At 42.2% G+C, this 25073-nt stretch overlaps 1 protein-coding gene across 4 annotated transcripts in view; it reads right to left on the bottom strand.

Annotated features, from left to right (window-relative positions):
• The window catches only part of LOC147331316 (kinesin heavy chain-like), a 77623-nt gene that overhangs the window by 32643 nt on the left and 19907 nt on the right, over nucleotides 1–25073 (bottom strand). For all 4 annotated transcript variants that reach the window (XM_086293579.1, XM_086293581.1, XM_086293580.1 and 1 more), the window contains exons 2-12: nucleotides 21869–21956; nucleotides 18507–18580; nucleotides 18055–18159; nucleotides 17609–17657; nucleotides 15072–15127; nucleotides 14450–14537; nucleotides 14143–14267; nucleotides 12726–12830; nucleotides 9815–9963; nucleotides 7170–7318; nucleotides 2571–2797 (exon numbers count right to left, since the gene is read on the bottom strand). In XM_086293579.1, the coding sequence (XP_086149705.1) occupies nucleotides 2571–2797; nucleotides 7170–7318; nucleotides 9815–9963; nucleotides 12726–12830; nucleotides 14143–14267; nucleotides 14450–14537; nucleotides 15072–15127; nucleotides 17609–17657; nucleotides 18055–18159; nucleotides 18507–18580; nucleotides 21869–21956 (1215 nt within the window). The remainder of the gene's footprint in view (nucleotides 1–2570; nucleotides 2798–7169; nucleotides 7319–9814; nucleotides 9964–12725; nucleotides 12831–14142; nucleotides 14268–14449; nucleotides 14538–15071; nucleotides 15128–17608; nucleotides 17658–18054; nucleotides 18160–18506; nucleotides 18581–21868; nucleotides 21957–25073) is intronic.

Raw genomic sequence — 25073 nt, 5'->3', positions numbered from 1 at the left:
CTGCCACTGTGCGCACATTTTAGAAAACGAAGGCCTGATTTATGACAAAAAGGGAACGGCATCAGCAATTATATGGGCAAAATGATCGATCAGTAACCCGACAAAAGAAAGAGAGTGGCTTCATCAGCATAAAAAAAGTCAGAGTGAGACCAGTGCCCATATATAAATGACCATCAAAGTGCCTTAAACTTTCATTCTCTCTAATTCCCAGAGGTGGTGAGGTGTCTTCTTTTAAAAAAGTAATTAAATAAGAAAAATGCCCCAAAGCCCTGATTTCTGTCTCACTGGAAAAAAATACGGGCTAAAGTAATGAGCATGTTTTAATTCTAAGAACACTGCATACCTTCAGACACCTGCAAAGAAAAGTAGAGATCAGAGACAAGGCTCCATCTAGGTTATAAGCCAGACGTGTAATTACTTTATCTTATATGTGCAGATTATGAGTCAGATGAGCATATGCAAGCTCCAAGGCCAGCCTTCAGGCTCCTCATAACAAACAGCCATTGATGAGCTTTCTTAATAATACTGCAGTACTTGTAGTTCATGTAAGGTTATTGGACATATGCAGTCCAAGGTGTTTGACTGTGGTCGGAGGCTCCACAGCTTCCCCTCTAACAAGGAGGTGAGCTCTCCTCCTGAGCAGGTTGTTGTTAGCAGCCAGAAAATAAGTCCAACAAAGACACAAACACACTGTAGATATAAGCTGTTTGCCACAGAAACAAGATCCTGGAGGACAGTATTAGTTACACTACATATGTTACCAATATGTTACCAATGGTAACAGTAGAAACTACTAATACTGTAATCTGTGATTCTTCAGGTGTTTGATAATCTAAAGAAAACATCGTGCTTTGCAGACCAAAATGCAGAGATGGCGAACAAAACCATGCTTGTCAGGGCCCTGGGTCTGTGCGACCCAGGATCCCTGGGCAGTCATGGACTGGTGATATTATATGTATTTTTGGTGTTGCTGCTGCTCTTCTCCATGCTTGTAGATGTGAGTGTGTGTGTGTGTGTGTGTGTGTGTGTGTGTATATATGGGTGCAGGTGTGTATGTACACTGGTTTACAGGTGCCTTCAGGCCTGGTGGGTGTGGCCCTGCTAGGGGACTGGCCACACCCGAAGCTACACACCTGCCGCTGATCAGGGCTCGTCGGGGGAGCTACTTAGGAGAGTCTTGGAGCTCCCACCGACGCGGGATCATTCCATGAGACTCCACGTTAGTCATCCAGTTGAACTGAGTTAGTGTGTGTATGCCCGCGGTTATATGTTTCCTGACGGCTGCGTCTATTGTGTCCCCCAGGAGAAGTGTGGAGCGCCAGACAGCACGAGGGGTGCTGAGACACGGGAGCGGAGAGCACTGAGACACGGACTATTCACGGAGAGACACGACACGGGAGTCAGGGAAAGCACGGGGATTTATTGTTGTTTGTACCATACACTGTAAATAAACGCACTGTTTGTACATAGAGCACCGCGCCTGGGTCCTCCTTCCCCACACCTCCCACGGTTTGCCATGCCGAACCGTGACAATGCTGGATTTTTTTTCCAGCTAATGAAAAGCACAAAATCCACTGGGAGACTAAACAAACTCTAAAAACTATCTGAAGACAAGCAGAGAACATTAACAGATGCTGAGACAAAGACTCAGGGTAAGACAGCACTTTTTGGGCAATTAGGAAAGTGGACACAGCAGGTGCAGGTGACAATAGTTAAAGACAGAAAGAGAAGTAAAACTAAACACAATACACTAGAGGCAAGCAACTATCAAAATAAAACAGGAAATGAGACCTAACACTAAGTTATAACACAAACTAAACACTCAAAAATACTCAGATCAATAATGCAAAACTATAACACCAAAAAACCAAAAGGTTAAAGAGCCGGGGTCATAAGAAGAGGAGGAGGATTTTTAATGCTTGGCTCTACAGAAGCTGCGGGGTCAGTGCTACCAGAGAAAAACAATAATATATATATGTCACATAGTGATCTGCAGCAGCTCGCACACGCCATGCGAGATGATGGGACATACGAGGTACACCGCGACTGAGTGCAATAAAAGAAAAATCCCAGGTATCTGCTATGTATACATTTGTATCCACGAATACATTTAACATATAGAATATCATGCATCAGGTCTGTTATAACTGTACCACATCAGCAGAGACAAAATAAAATATATGCATCCCCAGGGATACATGAATACACAGGGCAGTGTGTGCATTCACACAGCAGGGCATGTACAGGAAAACATGTCAGTATATGCTTCTGCATATTTAAAGGAAAAATCTAGTAATGAAAAAGTAAAATGACACATTATAAAACCGCGTGTGTACGCAGAAGTCTTAAATAATTTAAAGCTTTAACACTTTTCAGAGTTACTACTTCCTCTGTGTTTGCTACATTACTCACTACTATGTGTATGATCCTGAACTCATTAACATAAATAATGTATGCATGACACAGTCTTTGAATTAATGTGTGCATAACATTACAGAAAACGCAGCCGTGGTGTGTGAGGAGCTCTACGTCCGTGCACAAACCATCCTCGTGCACTGTTCGTTCATTACCTTATCGTCTAGCTGTTTGTAGAGCTTGCGAATCTCCTCCTCGTACTTTTGCCTCTCCTCCTCAGAGATATGAACCACAATGGAGGAGGCAATAGAGCAGGGGGTGCAGGGGGTGCAAGGAGTGCAGGGGCTGCATACGTCAAGAACTGACTCCTCAGATTCTGGAAGAACCAGGGGGGCATCCTCAGATCCTTCACACAGCTGCCCCGGCACAGCAGCATCCTCACCTATACACAAGGGAAGATTTTTTCTCAGGTTTTGAAAATGTGCTGCTCTTATCTCTCCTGCAAATCCTACTGTAAGGATTAATGCATAAAATGTGATTAGAAGGTTAATCCTTAGTTTAGTAAGTGCCCCTAAGCACAATGCAGTGTGCCAAAAATGAGTGTTCTTTACCATATACCGTATTTCCCGGACTACAAAGCGCACCTAAATATTAGCCGCACAAGCTAAAATCAGGGGAAAATCCTGTTTTGTACATACATTAGCCGCACCTGACCAAAAGCCGCAGGTGTTTCAATGTTGACTTATCATATGTAAGAGAATATGCACAAAGGGAATTGTCAGGAAAGAGATGGCTGTTTGGAGACATCACTTTTATTAATATTTTGAAAAACAAGTTATGGGTACATATTTGCACATGTAGTACATAACAATAACCTACAGCACACCAGAAAAATAGATTCAGACTACCTTTTAGGCTCAGGTGCAGTGACACGGCTGTAACAAGAAGAAAAGTCAGTCATTCACCATCTTTCTCTTCTTCCTACGCACTAAAACCACCAAAGTCCTCTTCTCCAGTGTCGGATACAAACAGGCTCAGGATGGCTTCGTCATCCACTCTTCTTCTCTCCTTCGTTGTCACTTTCAAAACCAAAGAAATCCTCGTTGTCAGTGTCAGAGTCGAACACCCTCTGAAGGGCCGTGGCGGTGTCCTCCTCTCCATCATGCAGCAGTCCAGCCCTTCAAAATCCGTTGGTGATCGTGGATGTTTTCACACTTTTCCACGCTGTCAGAATCCACCGGTGGAGTTGGGCATAACTTGCTTTTTGGGCATAACTTGCAAGTTTATCGCCGCTCATCATCCACGACTCCCGCTGAACGCGTAGCGCTACTTTGAAGTTTGTTTTTCGCGCTACTTCGTACGGCACTACGTTGCCTGGCGGACGGACATGTGACTAACATACCACTCTTGAACCCCGATCCTTCCGCCAGGCAACGTAGTGCCGTACAACAGCGGAACACACAAAACAAATCGTCTTACGATATGACAAAAATCACGGACAATCCATAGAAAAGCCGCACCTGACTAAAAGCCGCAGGGTTCAAAGCTTGTGCAAAAAGTAGCGGCTTATAGCCCGACATTTACGGTACTCTGATTGAACAGCAGTGCAAAATACAATATATACACAACAGACATATTATCAAAGTGTCAGTTGGCTTGTGAGAGAAATAATTACGCAAACTCTACACCTCGTGGAGGGGACGGTAAAATGTCTGCCTGCAAGCCTAGTGCCCTCCATTGGAAGTATTAAGAGGTTTATGACATGTCTTTATAAACAGTGAGAGCAGAAGGTTAGGTGAAAGACTTCAGTCTGTTCATTTAACAAATAGTGGGATTCTTATGTTATTAGATATGATCCTGTCACATAATGAATTACTGAACACAGTTTACTTTATATGGAAAGACAGAAAAGCTGTAAAGTATGTCCAGTGATTACAATCACTGTCCACTTTGTTAGGTACACCTGTTTAACTGCTTTTTGTCACAGTTTTTCAGTCAGCCAATCACACAGCAGCATCTCAGCGTAGAGTTGTCGGTGCCAAACAGGCTAATCTGGGTGTTTTCAGAGTGCATTTTTCCATCCCACATTGGATGGTCTGAAAAATAAGAAAGCAGAGGTTCTCTATGTGGAAATGCACCCATGCATCCCAGACTATGCAGAAGAGCATTTGAACCTCGAAGCAGATGAGCTACAGCAGCAGAAGACCACACCACTGCAGGAAACCGAGGTTACAGTTTACACAGGCTTAAGTAGAAGATTGGAAAAACATTGGCAGTCCGACGAGCGTGATAGACGGTAGGGTCAGAAATGGTGGAAACAACATGAAGGCATGAATCCATCCTGTCTTGTATCAACAGTTCAGGCTGGTCGTGGTGATATGGTCGGATATTTTTCGCCTACTACAAATTGAGCATCATTCAGAGCCTACCTGAGTATTGTTGCTGACCCTTTATGACCACGGTGCATCGATCATCTGATGGATGCTTCCAGCAGAATAATGTACCGTGTCACAAACTGACTTCTTGGACATCACAATGAGTTCACTATGCTCAATTGACCTCCACATTTGCCAGATCTCGATCCGACAGAGCACCTTTAAGAGGTAGTGGAACGAGAGATTCACATCATGTATGTGCAGCTGCCAAACCTGCACCAAGTGTGTGACGACGTCATGTCAATATGGACCAAAACCTTTGATGAATGATTCGAGCAACTTGTAGAATCTATGCAATGAATAATTAAGTCATCTCAAGGCAAAAGGGGAGGGGTGTACCTAGTAAAGTGTCCAGTGCTTGTATTTTTTAGGGTTAAAAAACAGACATAAATTAAGAAAGAATGAGTTCCTTTTGAACTAGATTGCAGATTCTGTGTTGCAGTGACCACTTTTCTCCGACATGTATGTGTAAACATCTTGATGCAGTTGAAAGAAGAGACTTTGTTACTGCTGACTGATTTCAGAAGCTAACTACGTCTGCCTCTGCAAGGCTTCACTACAGCACTCATCTGACTAATTAAAAGCACGATAGGTAGCTCTAAAGTAGAGGAGTGATTAAATAAAGAACTGGAGTGATTCTAACTCTAATATGCTCAAAGTAATCTCACAATGTACCCAGCTGACACTTTGAGCTCCACCTGTTGACTTGACGGTGTACTAATCAATAAAAGTAGCCACAAAATTAAATGTGACAAAGACCTGCATGTGTGTGTCTCTCTACTGCACACCACAGGAGTTCCTGCTCTGCAATTGAATGAAATTTATTGTGTGAGACAAGCGTTCCTGTCTGTGGGCATGCGGGACAAGATGGAGGTCAATAGCATCTTTCTCAAGGAGCTCCTGCCCTGAGGTGGGTAACAACATGGGGGGCAGTGAGGGGGGAGTGAGCGCGACGATGTTGTCAAAATGATTAATTAGGAAATTAAAAGCACTGAATTGCGTGGGAGACTGGAAGACAGTCGAGGAAAAGATTATGTGTGTGAAGGAGAATGGGGTGAAGGAATGAAAGAAATTATTTTCACTAAGAGGTGATCGATAAATCCTTGTTGCAACATTTTTAAAATTCAGGTCAGGCTCCGAGGGAATGATCTTTAGGAGAAAAACATCGGAAAAGATTCATTACACAAGTTGAATGTCAACCGATCGCTAGCACTGAGAGCGCTGACATTTGAAAAGACCTCGTCTAACAAAAGAGACGCATGTGCAAGTGTAATTAACAGGAAAAGCGTGTGCCTACGATGCTTCGTATACTTGTGTTTTTTTGTCTGCAAACTGAAACAGTTATGAGTGAGTGCGTGACATGTGAGAAGACCAGTGTAAGTTATGACTTTTCTGTAGATGTGATTAGCTCTCGCTTCTGTGAAGATTACTAATGCATAAGGTTTCATAAATCATAAGGCCTGAATCATGTCTTGCCTTCAATACAGTGCAGGGGGAATCCAATTATGCAAAGTGTAAAATTCTGAATAATATGGAATAAAAATAACCAAGGAGGGATTTTTAAGCGTTTTGGGCACAAGTCCAGCACGTTTGTTTGGCTCCCCTTGTCCCATATCTGCCCTGGCAGGTATTCAGATGATATCAAATGAGGTTAAATCTGCACTTGCGTAGACTGCAAAATAAAGCCTGCGGGCTGGTGAAATTTTCATTCCTGTCAGTGAATACTCCTCCATGCATGAAAAGGGACTGGGATAAGGACATGCACTGCAGTGGCTCTACTTTTCAGAAAAGTAGTGTTTTCTGAGCCGGAGTATCATCTCTCTCGAGCACAAGCTTTTCATCTTTTAACACCATCGTTCTTTTTACTGTATGGCAGGCAGTTAATCTTTAAAAAAAAAGATTAAAGATCAAGATCTACAATCATTTGCTTAAACCAGCACTCAATTTTCACTCTTTTTGTTTCTTTTATAGGAGTAATTTAAGACGTCTGCAGCCACGCTTGCAGTTCTGTGATGCTTTGAGCTAAATGCTCACCGCGCTGGCGCTTTGCATGTTTTATTACATTTCTACCATCCTATTTTCACCTTTTATAATACTAACATTTGCTAATTAGAACTAAACACAAACTGCAACTGATATTAGTGGGAAAGTAATTAATTCTCTTGAGACCATGAACATGTTCAGTGCAATCCGTTCACTAGTCTCAAACAAAGAGGCTCAACCAGCAAACATCCCCACACAGTCCCTGGCATTAGCGCAGTTGAAAATATATGCATTTCATGGTTCTCACTGATAAACTCAAAATGCACAGGCAACTATTTTTACCGTCTCTTGGGGGAAGATGATGTTAAGTGTTTTTTATATCAGTGCAAGTATTACCGTTCCTCCAGCAATTCAGCTCTGCCTCGAGTCTTTGAATAGTTTCCTTCATTGACCTGTTCTTTTCCTTCTCCTTTTCATACTTCTTCTTCCACTGCTCTGCTGTGAGCTCCAGGTTCACCGATACAGTATTCCTAATGGTCTTGGCTCTAATTGGAGGGATACAGTGAGGGAGGGAAGACAGAAAGGAAAGGAAACCGTATGAGGGGAGGGTAAGAGGGAAATATATAGATAAGAGAGAGAGGAAAAAGGAAAGTGCAAGACAACAGAAGAGAACAGAGAAACTGTCAAAACAGTTTCCAGTCGCAGCTGCTTGATGAAAATATGTTTCCATCTCATTAACTGGTATGCAAATTGGGTTTCTTCCAACTTTGGTTAAAAGGGATATGATGAAGAGGAAGGAATTTAAAATATAAAAATGTATCAACCCCCCTGAAGCATATTCACATCAAATATACAGCACTTATCATATAAGGTAGAGTATTTATGGGAGGATAAATAATTCACAAAAAAGTCTTGCTTTAGATTTTGTTTTTGTAGTGACTGAAACATAATCACTGCAAACAAACAATTATGTTTGTTTAATTAATGAACTTGAAGGTCAGTATTTGCTTTGACGTCTTCGAGGCAGCTCTCGTAATTCCTTCAAGTAGTCTTCAGAAATAGTTCTCCGGGCTTTTTGAAGGACATCCCAAAGCTCTACTTTGGATGTTTCTGCTTTTTGTTCCATTCTCTGCCGAGATGATCCCACATTGCTTCAGTAATGTTGAGGTCCGGGCTCTGGGGAGGCCAGTCCATGACTGATAGTTTTCCACAGGTATACTTGTACTGCACTGGCAGTGTGTTTGGAATCATTGCCATGCTGAAAAATGAAGGTGCTGCTAATCAGATGCATTCCAGGTGGCACTGCATGGTGGATCAAAATCTGATGGCACTTTTCTGCATTCATAATTTAATCAATACCGGTAAGATCCTCTACACCACTCGCTGAAATTAACCTCCAACACATGACAGAGTGTTTACAGATGTCTGTAGATACTCACTGTTGTACCTCACTCCACTGGAAATACTGACATACATAAAAAACACTCCTTTAGACCTGTTGCCACTGGTTTTTAGTCCAGCTCTTTGTAATTTGGCATACATCAGCCTCTTCCCCCTGTTTCCTTTCCTTAGAAATGACAGCTGCCCTTACACTAACACTATTTTGATGAGGTTTTGGTGAAGAGTGGACAGATCAACTGAAGGGCCAGATGCTTCTCTCAGGCCCTGTGTCAGATCTTTGCTAGTTTTTTTCCTCCCCATTTCTTGAGGACATTACTTTTGGATACAGGTCATCTGCTGTAGGTGGTTTTTTTGACCTACTATTTCCTTTTTTTACTTCACTTGAAAAAAAAAAAAAAGGAAAACCCTTAAAAAAACATTCCCCTGAAAATGACCGAGTTCAAGGACTGGATTAAAAAATAGGCAATGTCCAAGAAAAACTTTGAAAGACCTTCAGAAAACCCAGAGAACTATTGTTCAAGATCACTTTTACAAAAATGCTGAAAGTCTGGCTCCTTGGAAGGAAAATATGAAGAAACGAGAGGGTGGTTCAAGACTTTTGCACAGTGCCATACAACAAAAATATGTGGTTTTTACAGCTGAAACAGTTACACTGAAACACCTGCAGCACTCAGTGGCTTTCCCTTCATTTCACACTTCAGTGAGAAAACACTGTCTGTATTCAATTATTCCCTGACATTAGTCAGACAAACGGTGTTATCCAGAGTCTCATCACATCAGAATATAGATAACATGTTGTTTGGATAGGGAAATGCTGAAAATCAAACATCAGGTGGCATATGTTCTGAATGCTGAACAAAGTGGTCATGACTTATTTATGCTCTGCATAAATACACAGTCCACCCATAAAACCTATACTTTTAATAATGAATGAAACAATAACAACAATAATGAGCTTAAGCTAGGATTGCAGACCTAATACTGTTGACTTTTATGTCCATTCAAAGGCTTTTCTGAGAAAATATGCTGAATTCTACAGGGCAGATGTATTTAATGTCGTTTTACAGTATTTCTTATACATTCTATTAATCTTTAAAATAGATCATTGTTAGCACTGTACAGCTAGTGCTTCTGACAAAAGAGAAAAGAGACCAAATCTTTACATTCAAACATCCATTGTGAATTCTCTAACTGCCTTTACTCTGTAATACATTATTTATTTCAACCAACACTCCAATGTCAGTCTCAATTCATTGGTAGGGGGGAAAGGCTGGATGTCCACAAAAAAGCCTTTTCAGGATCTTTCTTTTCAATCTGTGGTTTTTTTTTTAAGTCGACAGCAAGTAAAGAGAGGAAATCTGGCAAGCAAACCAAATCAGACTCCATGAATGCAGCTTACCTATCTGAAGAGGGGGGTAAAACAGATTTTGAACAAACAAGACCCAAACTACAAAAAAATAGCCTGCTTCTAAAGCAACTTCGTCAAAGGAAAAGTTAGAGGAAGTAATATGTGAACAGCATATCTGAGGTGAGCACATTTCAGCAAAAACATCCCCGCGACTGCAGCTGAGAGAGACGCAAATGTGTGCTGTGTTTCGCAGCGCAGACGTTCATGGCTACTTAGCATGGAAGAACGTTACCGTTGGCCAAACATCAAGGTGGATTTGGTCTCTGTATCGTTGTAGCTAGAGGGAGAGCAACAGATAAACATGGTGGTGCGGCAGTTCCCGCCCAGCGAGTCCTGTAGGATGCGAGTCATTTTACTGTCACGGTATGGCACATGGGATTTCTACAAAGAGATAAAAAGAAGCGAAGAAAGAGGATTAAAGATAGCAACGGGCAGTGAAAAAGACAAACGAGAGGATTGAAAAGCTGAAGGAAATACTGAATTGCTGCAAGACAGACGTGACGTCTGTCTTTGAAAAACTAAAAATATGTGTTGTTTGCATCGGGAGAAAACAAAGGAAAAGGTGATTTCTCTCTCTCTCTGGTAGATAATTGACAGTATAACCTTTTTAACACTTGAAATGTTTTCAAAAAGACTTTGTCCTTGCTCAGAAGACTGAATAGCAGCAGCATTTCTAACAGATTTCTGAGGCATTTACAGCCTGAGAGCCTTTCCTTTAAGTTTACCAAGAGTTCCCTAAGCCTTTTCAGCTTGTTTCTTTAAAGCCTTCAGAGGCGTATAATAACACAAGACGGGGAGTTTTTTTAATTATAACGACAGAGCTTTAAAGGAGTGGGTAGACTGGATTGTATTACCAGCTGTAGCAGCGGTGGGAATTATGGGTGAGGAGGGACGGATATCTGCTAACAAGCTAGCATGTTTCTACAAGCATTCATCCAACCCAGCTGCAAGACAACAGTGTGGATTTCATTCAAGGTGCACTGCTGTGATTTCCAGCGGCAAATACTTCAGTGTAACTGCATCTCACATGTTACACAGCTGGGGTTTGGGAGTACTTTAAAAAGTAGAATGTGGCAGTGACACAATAATAATAAATACATAGGTTTCGCTAAAACTTGTGCTTATGACCCATTTGGACATAGCCATATCAGCTTGTTCCTAGTTTTAATCTCAAGCTTAGCTAGCCAGATGCTGATAGTATTTGCAGTATGAATACAAAACTGCTAATCTAACTAATGCTTTTCCTAAAATGTCAAAGCGTGCTATTCCTTTATATTGGATGTACAGGGTGGGCCATTTATATGGATACACCATAATAACATGGGAATGGTTGGTGATATTAAAGTCCTGTTTGTGGCACATTAGTATATGTGAGGGGCAAACTCCTCAAGATGGGCGGTGACCATGGTGGCCATTTAGAAGTCGGCCATCTTGGCTACAACTTTTGTTTTTTCAATAGGAAGAGGGCCATGTGACACATCAAACTTATTGGTAATGTCACAAGAAAAACAATGGTGTGCTTGGTTTCAACGTAACTTTATTCTTTCATGAGTTATTTACAAGTTTCTGACCACTTATAAAATGTGTTCAGTGTGCTGCCCATTGTGTTGGATTGTCAATGCAACCCTCTTCTCCCACTCTTCACACACTGATAGCAACACCGCAGGAGAAATGCCAGCACAGGCTCCAGTATCCGTAGTTTCAGGTGCTGCACATCTCGTATCTTCACACCATAGACAATTAGCTTCAGATGACCCCAAAGATAAAAGTCTAAGGGGGTCAGATCGGGAGACCTTGGGGGCCATTCAACTGGCCCACGACGACCAATCCACTTTCCAGGAAACTGTTCATCTAGGAATGCTCGGACCTGGCACCCATAATGTGGTGGTGCACCATCTTGCTGGAAAAACTTAGGGAACGTGCAGCTTCAGTGCATAAAGAGGGAAACACATCATCATGTAGCAATTTCAAATATTCAGTGGCCTTGAGGTTTCCTTTGATGAAGAATGGACCCACTATCGTTGTGCCCCATATACCACACCAAACCATCGCTTTTGTTGTTCCAACAGTCTTGAAGGGATCCATCCAATGTGGGTTAGTGTCAGACCAATAGCTGTTATTTTGTTTGTTAACTTCACCATTCACATAAAAGTTTGCCTCATCACTGAACAAAATCTTCTGCGTGAACTGAGGGTCCTGTTCCAATTTTTGTTTTGCCCATTCTGCAAATTCTGTACGCCGATCTGGGTCATCCTCGCTGAGATGCTGCAGTAGCTGGAGTTTGTAAGGGTGCCATTTGTGAGTAGCTAATATCCACCGAAGGGATGTTCGACTAATGCCACTCTCCAGGGACATGCGGCGAGTGCTACGCTGTGTTGCTGAATGAAGCTAGGACAGCCACTGATGTTTCTTCATTAGTGACAGTTTTCTTGCGTCCACATTTTGGCAAATCCAACACTGAACCAGTTTCACGAAACTTAGCAAGCAGTTTGCTAACTGCGGCATGGGAGATGGGTGGTCTCGTAGGGTGTCTTGCATTGAAATCTGCTGCAATGACCCGGTTACTGCGTTCACCAGATATCAACACAATTTCGATCTGCTCCTCACGTGTTAACCTCTTCGACATGTCAATGGCTGTGAACAAAGGCAAACTTGTAAATAACTCATGAAAGAATAAAGTTACGTTGAAACCAAGCACACCATTGTTTTTCTTGTGACATTACCAATAAGTTTGATGTGTCACATGGCCCTCTTCCTATTGAAAAAACAAAAGTTGTATCCAAGATGGCCGACTTCTAAATGGCCACCATGGTCACCACCCATCTTGAGGAGTTTGCCCCCTCACATATACTAATGTGCCACAAACAGGACTTTAATATCACCAACCATTCCCATGTTATTACGGTGTATCCATATAAATGGCCCACCCTGTAGAGCTATCTTCAGATACACACAGCAGATTTATTGTAGTGTGTAATTTGGCCTTGACTAGCTACTAAACTAATTACCTAATTTGTGAAATTTAGGTTGTTTTAATCTAATACTTTCAGCTAATTCACTGCAGCCTGAACCCAGGTTTGGGGGAAAAAATGTTTAAACAACATGAAGCTAATGATAGACCTCGGAACAAATCTCCACCGTACCGTTCCTTCAGCCAGCGCTGAGATGACGTTCCCCAGGGCCGACAGAGACTTGTTGATGTTCTTAGCCTCATCCAGCACCGCTCCCTCGGCGCCTGTTTTACTGACCTGACACACATACACCCGCAGACAGGAGGAATTAGTCCGTAAAGAACATTATCAGCAGGGAAATTATGTTTATTTTCCTGGTGGCACTGACACTGTGGTGTAATTTAGCAGTGAGAGGGTTCACTCTGTGCATTTTCAGTTAATTTGTTTCAGTGAATTGTTGCAATAATTGACATTTTGCATGGCAAAAATGTCAAATGGCAGCATGCAGCTCCACAAACTGTAGAAAATCAAATTTGCAATAATAAAAAAAATCAAATATGAGTAAATTTGTTTAAATGTAACTGTTATTTTAAAGAAATACACAGAAATAATTATTAGAAATCTGTCTTGCAATAAAACTGCAATAAAAAGCACTTCCACAGCATCAGAATGAAGAATTTGTGCATGCACAGCTAATTGCTAACAGACAGGAACACTGACAAGCCCAGACGATTTCCACACTTTGAAAGGAAAGGCACACGTTATTCTGTCATAATCGCCATGGGATGCAATTATTTACGGCAGAATAATGAGGAGCTTAATTACAGAGGAGAGCAAGTCGTCCTATCAAAGCCTTCTGTGGACCATACGTCAGGCTCCTGTTCAGCCCAGTCAATAACGTTTTGTACCAAAGCCTAAAAAGCTGCTGGAGTAGAACCTTTTACTTATTGAGCCCCAGGGAGGACCAAGACAACTTACAGATGCACTATCAGCACTTATCAGCTACAAACCACAGACATCAACATCTATCCAGACTCTACTGCAATCTAACGCTCTAAGTTTTCTACCAATACTATCAACACAAGGAGCCAAGGGCCAGGTTTAGCGGTGCCTCTAATGTATTTTCTATTTGCTTTCCAGCGTTTGAACTATGTCCCAGTGATAGATTGTTTTATAGATGGTGTGATGGGGCTGAGCTGACTCAGATTTCACCTAGAAGACCTTTAAAAGTGGAATGAATTTGTTGTTCTTTGGTTCCCATCAGTTTGATGTTTATCTTGTCTGAAAGCTCCATTTAGCACTTGTTATTTTTCAGAATAAACAGTAACCCTGATAATGCATCTGCGACAGACTGAAACAACCCTACAGATTAGGAATCAGCTCTCGGCCTCTGAATTTTTTTATAAAGTGGAATTTTTAAAAATCAGAGCAATCCAAAGCAATAAAGATTCAGGTTTAGTTGCTTTAATGCATTGTTTATCTGCTTCTTTGATGTCTGAAAACACCATTTCAAAGCCCCCAGTGTTTCAAACCCCTGTCAACAGCAAACGTCTGGAGTTTATATCCCTCCTTTTAATGTTTTTGAAAGAAAAATCCCCATTCTTCCTACCTTCTCACTGCCAGCTAGGTCAACCAGATATAACTTCCCACTCAGCTTCTGCTCAGTCTCCACGTTTTCTTGTTTGATGTTAATCAGGAAGATGCTGTGACTGCGGGAACTATGCTCATTCATGTCTAAAGAACAAACAAAAGTTCACTCAATTTAGTTCAAGTTCAAGTCTTCACTTCATACCTCGCCATGCATTTCTCCCCTTTGCACATTAATCTTGAAACTTTGAAGGGGGAAAAAAAGTCTGACATAAAGTGTCTGACGGAGTGAGTGTCACAACATCAGGAAGATCAACAGTGTGACTCACTGGTGACAGCAACGTGACGGTTGGCCTTCCCCTCATCTATCACATCCATCACCTCCTCGGGACTTGTGACAAAGCGCTCAGTGCAGCCCTTAGTGAAGCAGGAAATCAAATATACGTTCAGTAATATGCACAAATATTAGCTAAACATACAACAGATCATCATGAGTGCAGAGCCAGAATTAATAATTGTGGTTTCTTTAACTTGGACTAAGACAGCTTAGATGAGAACATCGATAACACTCTCAATCATGTCAGGAAACAGTAGAAAGAGTCAGTGTTGTTCCTCTGTACCTACATAAAAATTCTATTTGTCTGTTTTTCCCTCTTTTTTTGAGGGTTTGCCATGTTGACAGCCTCCAGGTTTTGAGCGAGATCAACCAGAGCGCAGTCATTTCCACAAACACAGCAAACATGATGCATTATAGAGCCCTAGGCGTGCAGATAACTTTATTTTCTTATCATTTTATTAAGCCAGAACTGAGAAAACTAGCAAGCTACTGGCTGTCAGTCTCAGACATGTCAATCTTCTCACGCTGATCTATTCTTATACTCATAAACAACAAAAACAGCATCTTTATAATAGAGAAAAATGCAAACTGAATCGCGTCTGTAGGTGACTCACCTTCACATAAGGAACTCTGTGTTTGTCTTCGTGCACTGACAGATTCGTCTTTGTCACTGTGTTAGGAGAAAAAAATGGAAGATGTCATTTTTTTTATTACCTAGAGGATTGAGCGTGTGTGTTCATGAGTGTAAATGTTTTCCCATGTGTGTGTTTGTGCAAATAAGCATCTGCATGGAAGTGTTCTTCCTTTCAGCACAACTATAATGAGACCTGACTATGTTCCCTTCATATTTGTGAGTCAGCCTCAATCCACTGTGTGCAGCGTGAAAAAATACTCGAGGGCCTGGCTATGAATATTTTCAAAAGAACTGAAGCCTTATTTTTTGTATAAAGTCAAAGTGAGAGGTTAAGCACGTGCCTCTGATAGTGTCAATGAACAAAATACCAATTTTTGGCAAGGGCACTTACTGGCCCAAATTCCTGCATTAGTCACTGCACATTTGAAAGTGTCGGTAATTAAATTTCACCAGATTGTGGAGGCCGTTTTCTCCCTTGAGACTGTTAGTGTGTGCTTGTGTGGTTTCATCCTACAGCCATTTCCCCCCATAGGTTGTTATTCTCCTGCCTCCATTCATCTGGCTTGTTGTTGACTCTTTTTGTTCAGAGCCTAAATGTTCCACAGGCACTGTGGACTCCCCTGCATACAGATGGAGGCTTTCACCACTGTCTCTGGCTCCATTAAAGATGTAATCACACCCCTCTATCCTGGCCTCTCCATCATTTTACACGGGTTGTATATGGGTGATAAGACTATGAGCCGAAATGCTGAGTTGACTCTGGGTGTATACAGAAAATAGAACAAAGCGAAGATATAAAGGAAGCCAGTGAGGTTGTTTACTTTTTCAATTTAACTTCACAGATCAGTTTAATTTTACGCTTTTTTAAATTAAAAGGCCATGAAAAGCGAGGAGGGGAGGGCGTGATAATAAATGTTCCTTTCACAAGAGCGGAATAATTTAAAAGCACACTTCTTTTTCTCGATAGCTTCACAGCTTATATTTATAAAAGTGTCAACTCAAACAGCACCAACGTGTGTTTGTGTGAGAATCCATCAGCGTCTTCATGTTCTCCACAGAATCCAAGTTTTTAGTGCGCCCCAGGGCAGCTGTGGCTACAATGTAGCTTGCTATCGCCAGTGTGTGAATGTGTGTGTGAATGGGTGAATGACTGAATGTAGTGTAAAGCGCTTTGGGGTCCTATGGACTAGAAAAGCGCTATACAAATGCAGGCCATTTGCCATTGCCATTTAGTGTTTGCAGCATTAGTACTGCAAAGTCCATCTTATGTTGTAGCATTATCAGCTGGTTTTGAAACCTAAGACTGTAAGTGTAAACCTCAACATTTTTATGTAGTTAAAACATCAGGAGAAATCACGGGTACAACTCTCCTCACTCCCCAAGACATTTTTAATACGGTCCACTGTTCAGCTAACAGGATTTTAGCTGACCTCTGTTAGGAGATCTAGGGTCACTTTGTGCTATAAGCACTCAGTGGACCCTCACTCAGTTAAACTGAGTAATGAAAAACTCAAGTACTCTGAAAAAAAAAAAACACAGAAAACACATCACAAACCGAAAGAAGTCCAGTTGCCTTCTTTTTTTAGCTTCTCAAAAATTTCCCTTATTAATTCACTCAAAAAAGATAATAAAAATGATAATACAGGCAGAAAAGTCACAGAATATTTTCTGTTTTTCTTTCTTTTTTTACTGTGTAGGACAGAGAGAAGTTGGGAGCCTTTGAGGTAACTCTTTTATTATTATTTTTCTACTGGTATTTATTATAATTACATCTGTATTTACTAAAAAATGTGCCCATTAAGGGTTTTTGTTGTAATATTTTCTTTTTGTCTGTTTCCGTGATGCAGTAGTTGCCTGTCCCAGGATGATTTTCTCCTATGGGAGACAACAACCGAATAATATCTTAAACATAAATATAAAGTGATTAGCCATAAGATTAAAAACCCTGGCACAGATTATCTCCTTGATAATTTAGGACACCTTGGTTCCTGAGATTCACTTTATTATTGCTTTGATAAATACCACCCAACTAATCGTTGTCTCACACCAATTTACCACCACCACATTTCCACAGCTTACAACAAGAACTGCTTAGAAATGGCTGGAGGAACATAATAAAGAGCCCATGGTATTGACCAGCTCCCAAGCTCCCCAAATCCCAATCCGATCAAGCAGCTGCAGGATGCATTGGAATAAGTCCCAACCACTGAGGTCGACCAGCCCAGAGGGCCTGAAAGTTCTTCTGCTTGTATCCCAGTGCCACACGCTGCAGTACACCCTCAGAGGTCACATATCCATCTCATTCAGAAAGAGGCAAGTAAATTTAATGCTGTGGCTCATCGCTATAGATGTGCCTGTCAGTTTGCATAGGGTTCAAACACTTTAAGTAATAAGGTCTTAAAATGTCAACGGTTAAACATGATTCATCTGTGTGTGAGCAGACAGCTTTTAAATCTGTGTTGTGACACAGAAAACTACGAAGCATTAACAAAATTGAGCTGTATTTCAGTTATATACCATCCAGCAGGTCCCGGATTTTATCCATGTAGATCTCAAAGTAGGAGACCTGCAGCAAAGACAAAAAACATTTGATAGCAAATATTTTACCAGGGACACAGAAAGAGAATTCAATGCAGATAAATGAGGAGGATGATAGGTGCTCACTGTGCAAATACAAAATGCTGCAATAATCTGCTGTGGCTCTGATGAGGTATTATCCTCTATTATAAGACCGTGATGTAAAAGGGAAAATGCTGTGGGATGATCATGGTTTATTTATCATGATTTATTGATGCTTGGCTGATTCCACTCAACCCATCCATGTGAGGATTACATCAGAGCTTCAAGTTGTATTTCTACTGAATATATTCCATCTAACAGCAAACGTAAAAAAAAAGAAAGAAAGAAGAAGAAGGTGGTAAAAATGCAAACTTGAACACACAAACGTCAGAATCCACACCAACCTTTATGTGGAATTCAAGATTCTCATCCATGGCAAATATATGTTCAAAAATGTCCTCAGCAATCCGCGGTATTATCCCCATTCCCTGGTGATCATGAAGGTTCCCCTAAAGGAGGATTGAAATGAGACAGAGACATGTAAGTGAAGAGCAGGATAAATGCAGACCCTGGGATGAATAAAGTCGATAGAACAGTAAAAGAAAGGAGAGCAGCGAGGCTTTTGACTTGAAAGCGAACAGGGTTGTTTCCCACAGAGAGTTGTAAAGAAGGTTAGTTTCCACATGAGGCTGAGAAAGAAAGATAGAGAATGATGGCCATGACGGAGGCAGACATAAAGTCAGGACAGGCAGAGGAGGAGACGGTGTTTAAAAAGGAGGAAAATGTGCGTGTATCTCTGTGCTCGCACGTGCCACATTGCGAGGGCTACCTTTTGAATTTTTTAGCAGCACTGTACCTCCATGGTGTGTGTCTTTCCTGAGGAAGTCTGCCCATAGGCAAAGATAGTCCCATTGTATCCTCCCAGTACATCTGAAGCGAGGAAGAAGAAACAAAAGCACGTTAGAGAAGGACGCAAGGGGGGAAAAGAAAATAGGTAAAAAGTGTGAAAATAAAGAATGGCAGGAGAGAACAGGTGCAAAAATATAAACAGATATAAATTTCTATCCTGAGTCACATATGTGGAAACCAAAAAATGATAGCAGCCTGTTATGCCTGGCTTACCCTTCAAATCCTCAGTGCCAAAGTAATCTACTGGTGGTTGGAAGTGTATACTGTTGTACACAAAGAAAGGGAGCTGTATTGTGAGGACCCTCTCCACCCCAGGTCCATTCACCCTGCCCGCTACCACGGTTTGTTCATTGTCAGCAACATCGGGAACACCTGGGCCCAGTGTGCCAGTGCCCTATAAAAGCCGTGGAGCTCAGCTTTTGTGCCCCTCCCCCCATCCCCTAAGTCACTCATCTGCGTTTTTGGGTCACCGCTTCTTATATTAAAAATTCTTAAAAGAGCACCTGCAAACAGCTGCATGGCCATTTGCAGATGAATGATCTATCTGAAAAGGTTCAATTAGGTTTCAGAATTCATCAACAGCACTAGTTACTAGTTACAATGTCACACTGTCAGAGGCACTTCCTACGACCGCTGACAGTGGACTCATCTCTGTGTCCTGTTAGACCTCAGTGCACTTGATACTGTTGAACATTTTAATACAGAGACTATAACAAACTGTTGATCTTGAAGAAAATAAAGTGCAGGGGTTTGAATCTCATCAATCGATTCTAATTTGTTCACGTAAATGAGGCCTTTTCTTCCCTTACAAAAGTTTATCATGGAGTTCCCTTAGGCAAAAAAACTGCATATATTTTCAGTGCTATGCAGATAATATCCATCTTTATTTATCTAATGAATCCAGATGACACAAACCAATTACATGTCTGAAAGACATAAAGGCCTAATTAATTCAAATTCTTAATTGGCGTCACTATGTGCATCACCTTTATGCTCACATGACCACACGACTGGTTTGTGACATATAGTTTAGTATTTTTACTTCGTTTTTCATGTGGACATTAGTGTCTGTGTGCCAGGCTTTACACTGCTCTAAACACTGTTTTAAACTGTTAGGTTTTCTATTCTCAGTTCTACATGATGTCAGAGAGGGAGACTCTGTAATATGGTCATCTCAGATACAAAGATCTGGCTGTCAGGAGTTGATATGAAGCGAGTCATCCTAAAAGGCTTTTTTCAGATGGTGGATGAACGGAGAGGAGTCACCAAGACCCTTTGTAAAATAAAAAAGGATTATTTTTGAGCGATGAATTATGAAAAGCTACTCTAATAGAGTCCAGAAATGAAAATATGAATGTGGAAAGAAACATGGTAGGTCCCCTTTAATAGTAAGATTATCACACTGAATTTGCTAAAATCTAAATAAACCTGCCAACTCTGTGTACCTCAAGGTGTCAGTCAAAGAGGTTGTGTGATTGCATACCAGTTAAACTAATTATACCCTTATCAACAGGCCCTCTTACCAATTATAAGAGGGCCTGTTGTTTCAGCCGTGAAAAAAGTCGGATTGATTTGAATTCAACCTTGAAGCAGAGTTGCCTAAAAGAGCCAGTTTGCCCTCCAGCATTCAGCAAGCAGAAACTCTGTAAGCTTTGGCGGCGCTTTGTGCTCTGGGCTTCTCACTGCTTCACCCACATTTGTTAAATCTGTGCACAAGGTTTCTACAGTGTGAGTAGCAGTGAATGAAAAAATAAAATGATAAAATTGTTTGTGAACGTGTTTTATCGCGACAGAAATTAAACGGCATACAAAAACAACCAGACAGGAAGTTCCCAGAGAAATACAAATATGTTTGACCTTTGCTCCAAAGGTAGATTGATCTGAGCCTCATAAGCCTGTTGGCTCTGTGGGGTACGTGGTATTTAAGCTTGGTTAGGTGCCGAATGACCTCTGTGGCTACACACAATAAACAACAACTTCCTGCAGCATTAATGTCACCAGGAGGCAGTCAGCGAAATACAGAGCAAATACAGATATATTTCCCTTTTTCTTAGTGGAAGCCATAGCAGAACGCCTCCACTCCAGCTGAGGTTATAAAGAAATACACCCTTGGATGTTATAGTGCTGACAGAGGCCAATAAACCTCTGCGATAAAAGTCAAACATGGATAAAGAAAAACATATCATCCCAGAAGTCCAGCAGCCACTGGTCAGCTGACCACAGACACATCACAAAGGCTCTCAGCTGTAACCATGCAGAACCCTCTTTCTCTCCTGTTTTCATGTGTTGCTGCCTCTTCTCGTTCATGTCTTCCTTTGTTTCCACGCTGACCATAGTGAGAACAACGCAGAAGTGTGGCACAAAAAAAAGCAAACACTAAAGAATGTGTTATTGAAAGGAAATGAAGGCAGCGGGACACTAGATTGCTAAACTACAGAGACCTTCACAAAGGGAAACACAGAAGAGAAGAGTCAGCACGAGTCTGAGACAAAGACACTGAAAAGGGCAAAGAACCCGACGGCACAAGTGTGAAGAAAAAAACAACGAAAAGGGCAAAAAAAGACACTGTAAGATGAGAAAACTGAGAAAGTGTAAATATGGATATGGTTTCCAAACCTCTTTGCTCTCACCAAGCTTGCCCCCTCTGTTACCTTTTCCCCCTGACGCATTTCAAATCTAACTTCTTATCGCATGCCTTCCTTTCGTTAACTGCCTGCCTTGAATTTTTTTTCAACCTCGCAGTGAAAGCAATCCTGCCTTTTTATTTCTTTTTTTCTCAGCCTGCATGGTAATCTCACCTACAAGTAATCTTGCATGCCAAATCAATCTTTTTCATGCCCCATCTAGAACTAGTTCAATGGAGTTCCACACTCACTTTGAAGGTGGGAGAAAAATGAGCCCCTAACAGGGAAAAAAGAGGCAGACAGACATAAAGAGATGCAGACAGAAGGAAGGGAAAGAGAAAAAGATTCAAAAGTTGAAGGTAATGGTTTTGTTTGAACTATATGCCCCTTGGATATGCCGGTCCTTCTGCGCAATGATAAGCATGCATGTCATTAATCAGCGCATTGTGATGCTCCTACATGCAGGCCGTGTGACTACATCATGTCATGGAAATAGTTTTTTCTTGCATCTTGTAAGGGAGGTGCTAATGGATGCACCAGTGAATTGTCAGTGTGAAGTGACACCACCAACATGGATATCACGATTATGGTAATTCAAGGTGCTCTGTCGTTTTTTCCCTCAGCTATTGTGTCACTCATACGTCATGGAGACAAAAAACCCCACAGAACCATGTATGTGACTCACCTTTGACTATCTGCTTGGCACAGGTGCTGTAGACCTGCTCCTGTGTGCTGTTAGTTGGGAAGACTCGGTCAAACACATACGCCTTCCCCTGTGGAGGCCAACACAAACACAGTCAGCTATGACAAAGACAGTTTAGAGCGCGCTTTAGATCATACTCAGCACCTCATCCTCCTCTGTGATGTGCTGTAAAATGCATCTTGGGAACTTTGCGAAGCAGAGCGCACGTGACGGAGACACATCATGTTTTTCACTAAAACATTTATGTAAACCCATATTGCCACTATAAAGCAGTGCCACATCAATATTTCCTATACGCAGAGTGAACATGGTTTATGGATGCTCTGTCCATCTGTGTGTAGGCTGAAATAGCAGGGTGTATATCACATTAAGAGGCCCATCTGTCTCTTTTTGATTAGTGCAATATGCATCCTGAGTATATTTGATGGAGGCAGTGGTTGTTTCGAATGAGTGCACCGCAGCGTAGAGTAGAGCTTTGAGCAAAAGGTTGTTTGACCCAGAGAGACAGAAAGAGAGAAGAAATGGAGTGGAGGCGTAGAGAAGACGAGTGGCAGTGTAGAAAAAGTGAAAGACAGCAGATGACCTGAAATCAGCATTTGAGAAAAGGAGAATTAAAAAAAAATGCATAAAGACTGCAAGGAAGAAGAGCCTGTTTCTCTGACTGAACCATCAGTGGGGCTAAATAAGTCAACATGGTGACCAGCCTGCGACTACCCATAGACGGGAAGACATGAGCTAATTCAACGCACATGTCTGGACTGAAAGTGAAGACATTCAGTGTTCAGCTAAATGGATTGATTCATCTTCCCAGTGCAGGACATTTAGTAACACACACCACTTGAAGTGGTCAATAAGATCGGGGTTTATTCTACTTTGAGCAAGCGCTGATGTAAATCCAGTGACTGGGAGCTGTCTTGCCTCCTTCAAAAAGCATGCCTGACTGCTAACAGACCCACTTGTGTTTCTGTGCGTGGTGCATATACTATATATGTATACAAGATTCACAGCAGCTGATTGCCTCGAGGACCTTCTCTACCACCCACAAATACGGCATACCTTCACTGTAAGGAGAAGACACGTACCAAGGATGTGGCAATAAAGCTGAAAAACACAAGCAGAAACTTGCAGGTTATTGTTTCGTTTGTTTGTTTCGATTAATCGTGTAAATTATTGCTTTTCTTTCCAACTCCTTAGATCACCATGACCTGGATGGCTGCAAACCTGCATATCATGTAAATGTGTTTTAGTGGTAGACGATCTATAAAGAATGTATGTCTGCCCTTTGCATAAATTGCATATGACCTGTGAGGATGATCTAAACTATGATTATTGCTGTATCAGAAAAACCCCGGTGATCCATACTATCCGTACTATCAGCAACTGTGAATAAAATACAACAATAATTTCGCCAAAATTTTACAGATGGGCCCCATTGTTCCTGAAGGTTCCAAATGGGACAGCAAGATAAACTCGAAACCCCACAGCGCTCCAGTTTACAGTGGCTTGAGTAATACCAGCCGGCAGGTGTGGCAAGGCATCCAGCACCTAACCAACTATAAGATCAATCTCGGAGCTGCGGACGGTGACCTGGAGCTGGCAGAGGAGCTGAATATCTTCTTTGCCCGCTTTGAGACCAGGGTACCGGAGGTATTGGAGCCACAGCAGCAACACGCCACCCATAGCAGCACCACCCTCACCCTGGAAGAGCACGAGGTGAGGCGCATGCTGCAGGCTGTTAACCCGAGGAAGGCGGCGGGTCCTGATGGTGTGCCAGGTCGAATATTGAGGGATTGTGCAGGACAGCTGGCTGGGATCTTCACCAGGATTTTCAACAAATCCCTCGCACAGGCGACTGTCCCACTCTGCCTGAAGTCCTCCACCATAGTCCCCTTGCCTAAGAAGCCCCACATCACCGGCCTGAATGACTACAGACCGGTGGCACTCACCCCAGTGGTAATGAAATGCTTTGAGAAGCTGGTCCGCAGACACATCACAGCAGCCCTGCCCCGCAGCCTGGATCCACACCAGTTTGCCTACAGAGCAAACCGATCCACGGAAGACGCTGTAGCCACAGCACTCCATGCTGCATTAACTCACCTGGAAGAGCATGGTAGCTATGTGCGGATGCTCTTCGTGGATTACTGCTCAGCTTTTAACACCATCCTTCCACACAAACTGGTGGCCAAGCTACAAGACCTGGGGCTTCCATACAGCACCTGCATGTGGATCAATAGCTTCCTCTCGGGCCGTAGACAGAGAGTCAGAGTTGGCCATCACACATCCTCAGCCCTGAGTCTCAGCACTGGCTCACCCCAGGGCTGTGTGCTCAGTCCACTGCTCTACTCTCTCTACACACACGACTGCACTCCTCGCCACCACAGCAACATCTTTGTGAAATTTGCAGATGACACCACAGTGGTGGGGCTCATTTCCAAGGGAGACGAGTCTACGTACAGAGACGAGGTGGAGCAGCTGACGTCATGGTGTAAGGCCAATAACCTCCTCCTCAACACTTCAAAAACCAAAGAACTCATAATAGACTTCAGAAGGAAAAAGGCAGAGATCCAACCACTATTCATAAATGGGGACTGTGTAGAAAGGGTGGCAAGCTTCCGCTTCCTGGGAGTCAATATAGAGGAGAACCTTTCCTGGAGTGTGAACACCTCCGAGCTGCTGAAAAAGGCCCAACAGAGACTGTACATCCTGAGAATTCTCAGGAGGAATAACATCACACAGAGACTGCTGGTGTCCTTCTACAGAGCCACCATTGAGAGTGTTCTAACTTACTGCATATGCATCTGGTACACTAGCTGCACAGGGGCTCAGAGGAAAGCACTCCAAGGGATCATTAACACCGCCCAAAAGATCACTGGCTGCCCTCTCCCCACACTGGAAGTTCTACACAACGCCCACTGTTTTAAAAAGGCCCAAAACATCATAAAAGACACCTCACATCCTGGCCACTCCCTGTTCGAACTGTTGCCCTCAGGCAGACGGTACAGGGCAATCAGAGCAAGGACTAATAGACTCAAACACAGCTGTTATCCAACTGCAATAACACATCTGAATACTACAAAAAAATGTCCATCACGCCACTCTTGTGTTAATCTATGCACGGTCTGAAGCATGTGTGTGGGAATGTATGTGAATGTTTTACTGTTATATCTTATTAGTATTTTAAGTATTC

Source organism: Aulonocara sp. 'chitande type north' Nkhata Bay, linkage group LG5 (genome assembly GCF_057382095.1).
Source record: "Aulonocara sp. 'chitande type north' Nkhata Bay isolate Kocher_YH1m ecotype deep benthic linkage group LG5, A_spYH_male_GT1.1, whole genome shotgun sequence".
NCBI classification, from domain to species: Eukaryota; Metazoa; Chordata; class Actinopteri; order Cichliformes; family Cichlidae; genus Aulonocara; species Aulonocara sp. 'chitande type north' Nkhata Bay.
The sequence above is the reverse complement of the archived record's forward strand: the minus strand, read 5'-3'. Positions and strand labels throughout refer to the sequence as shown.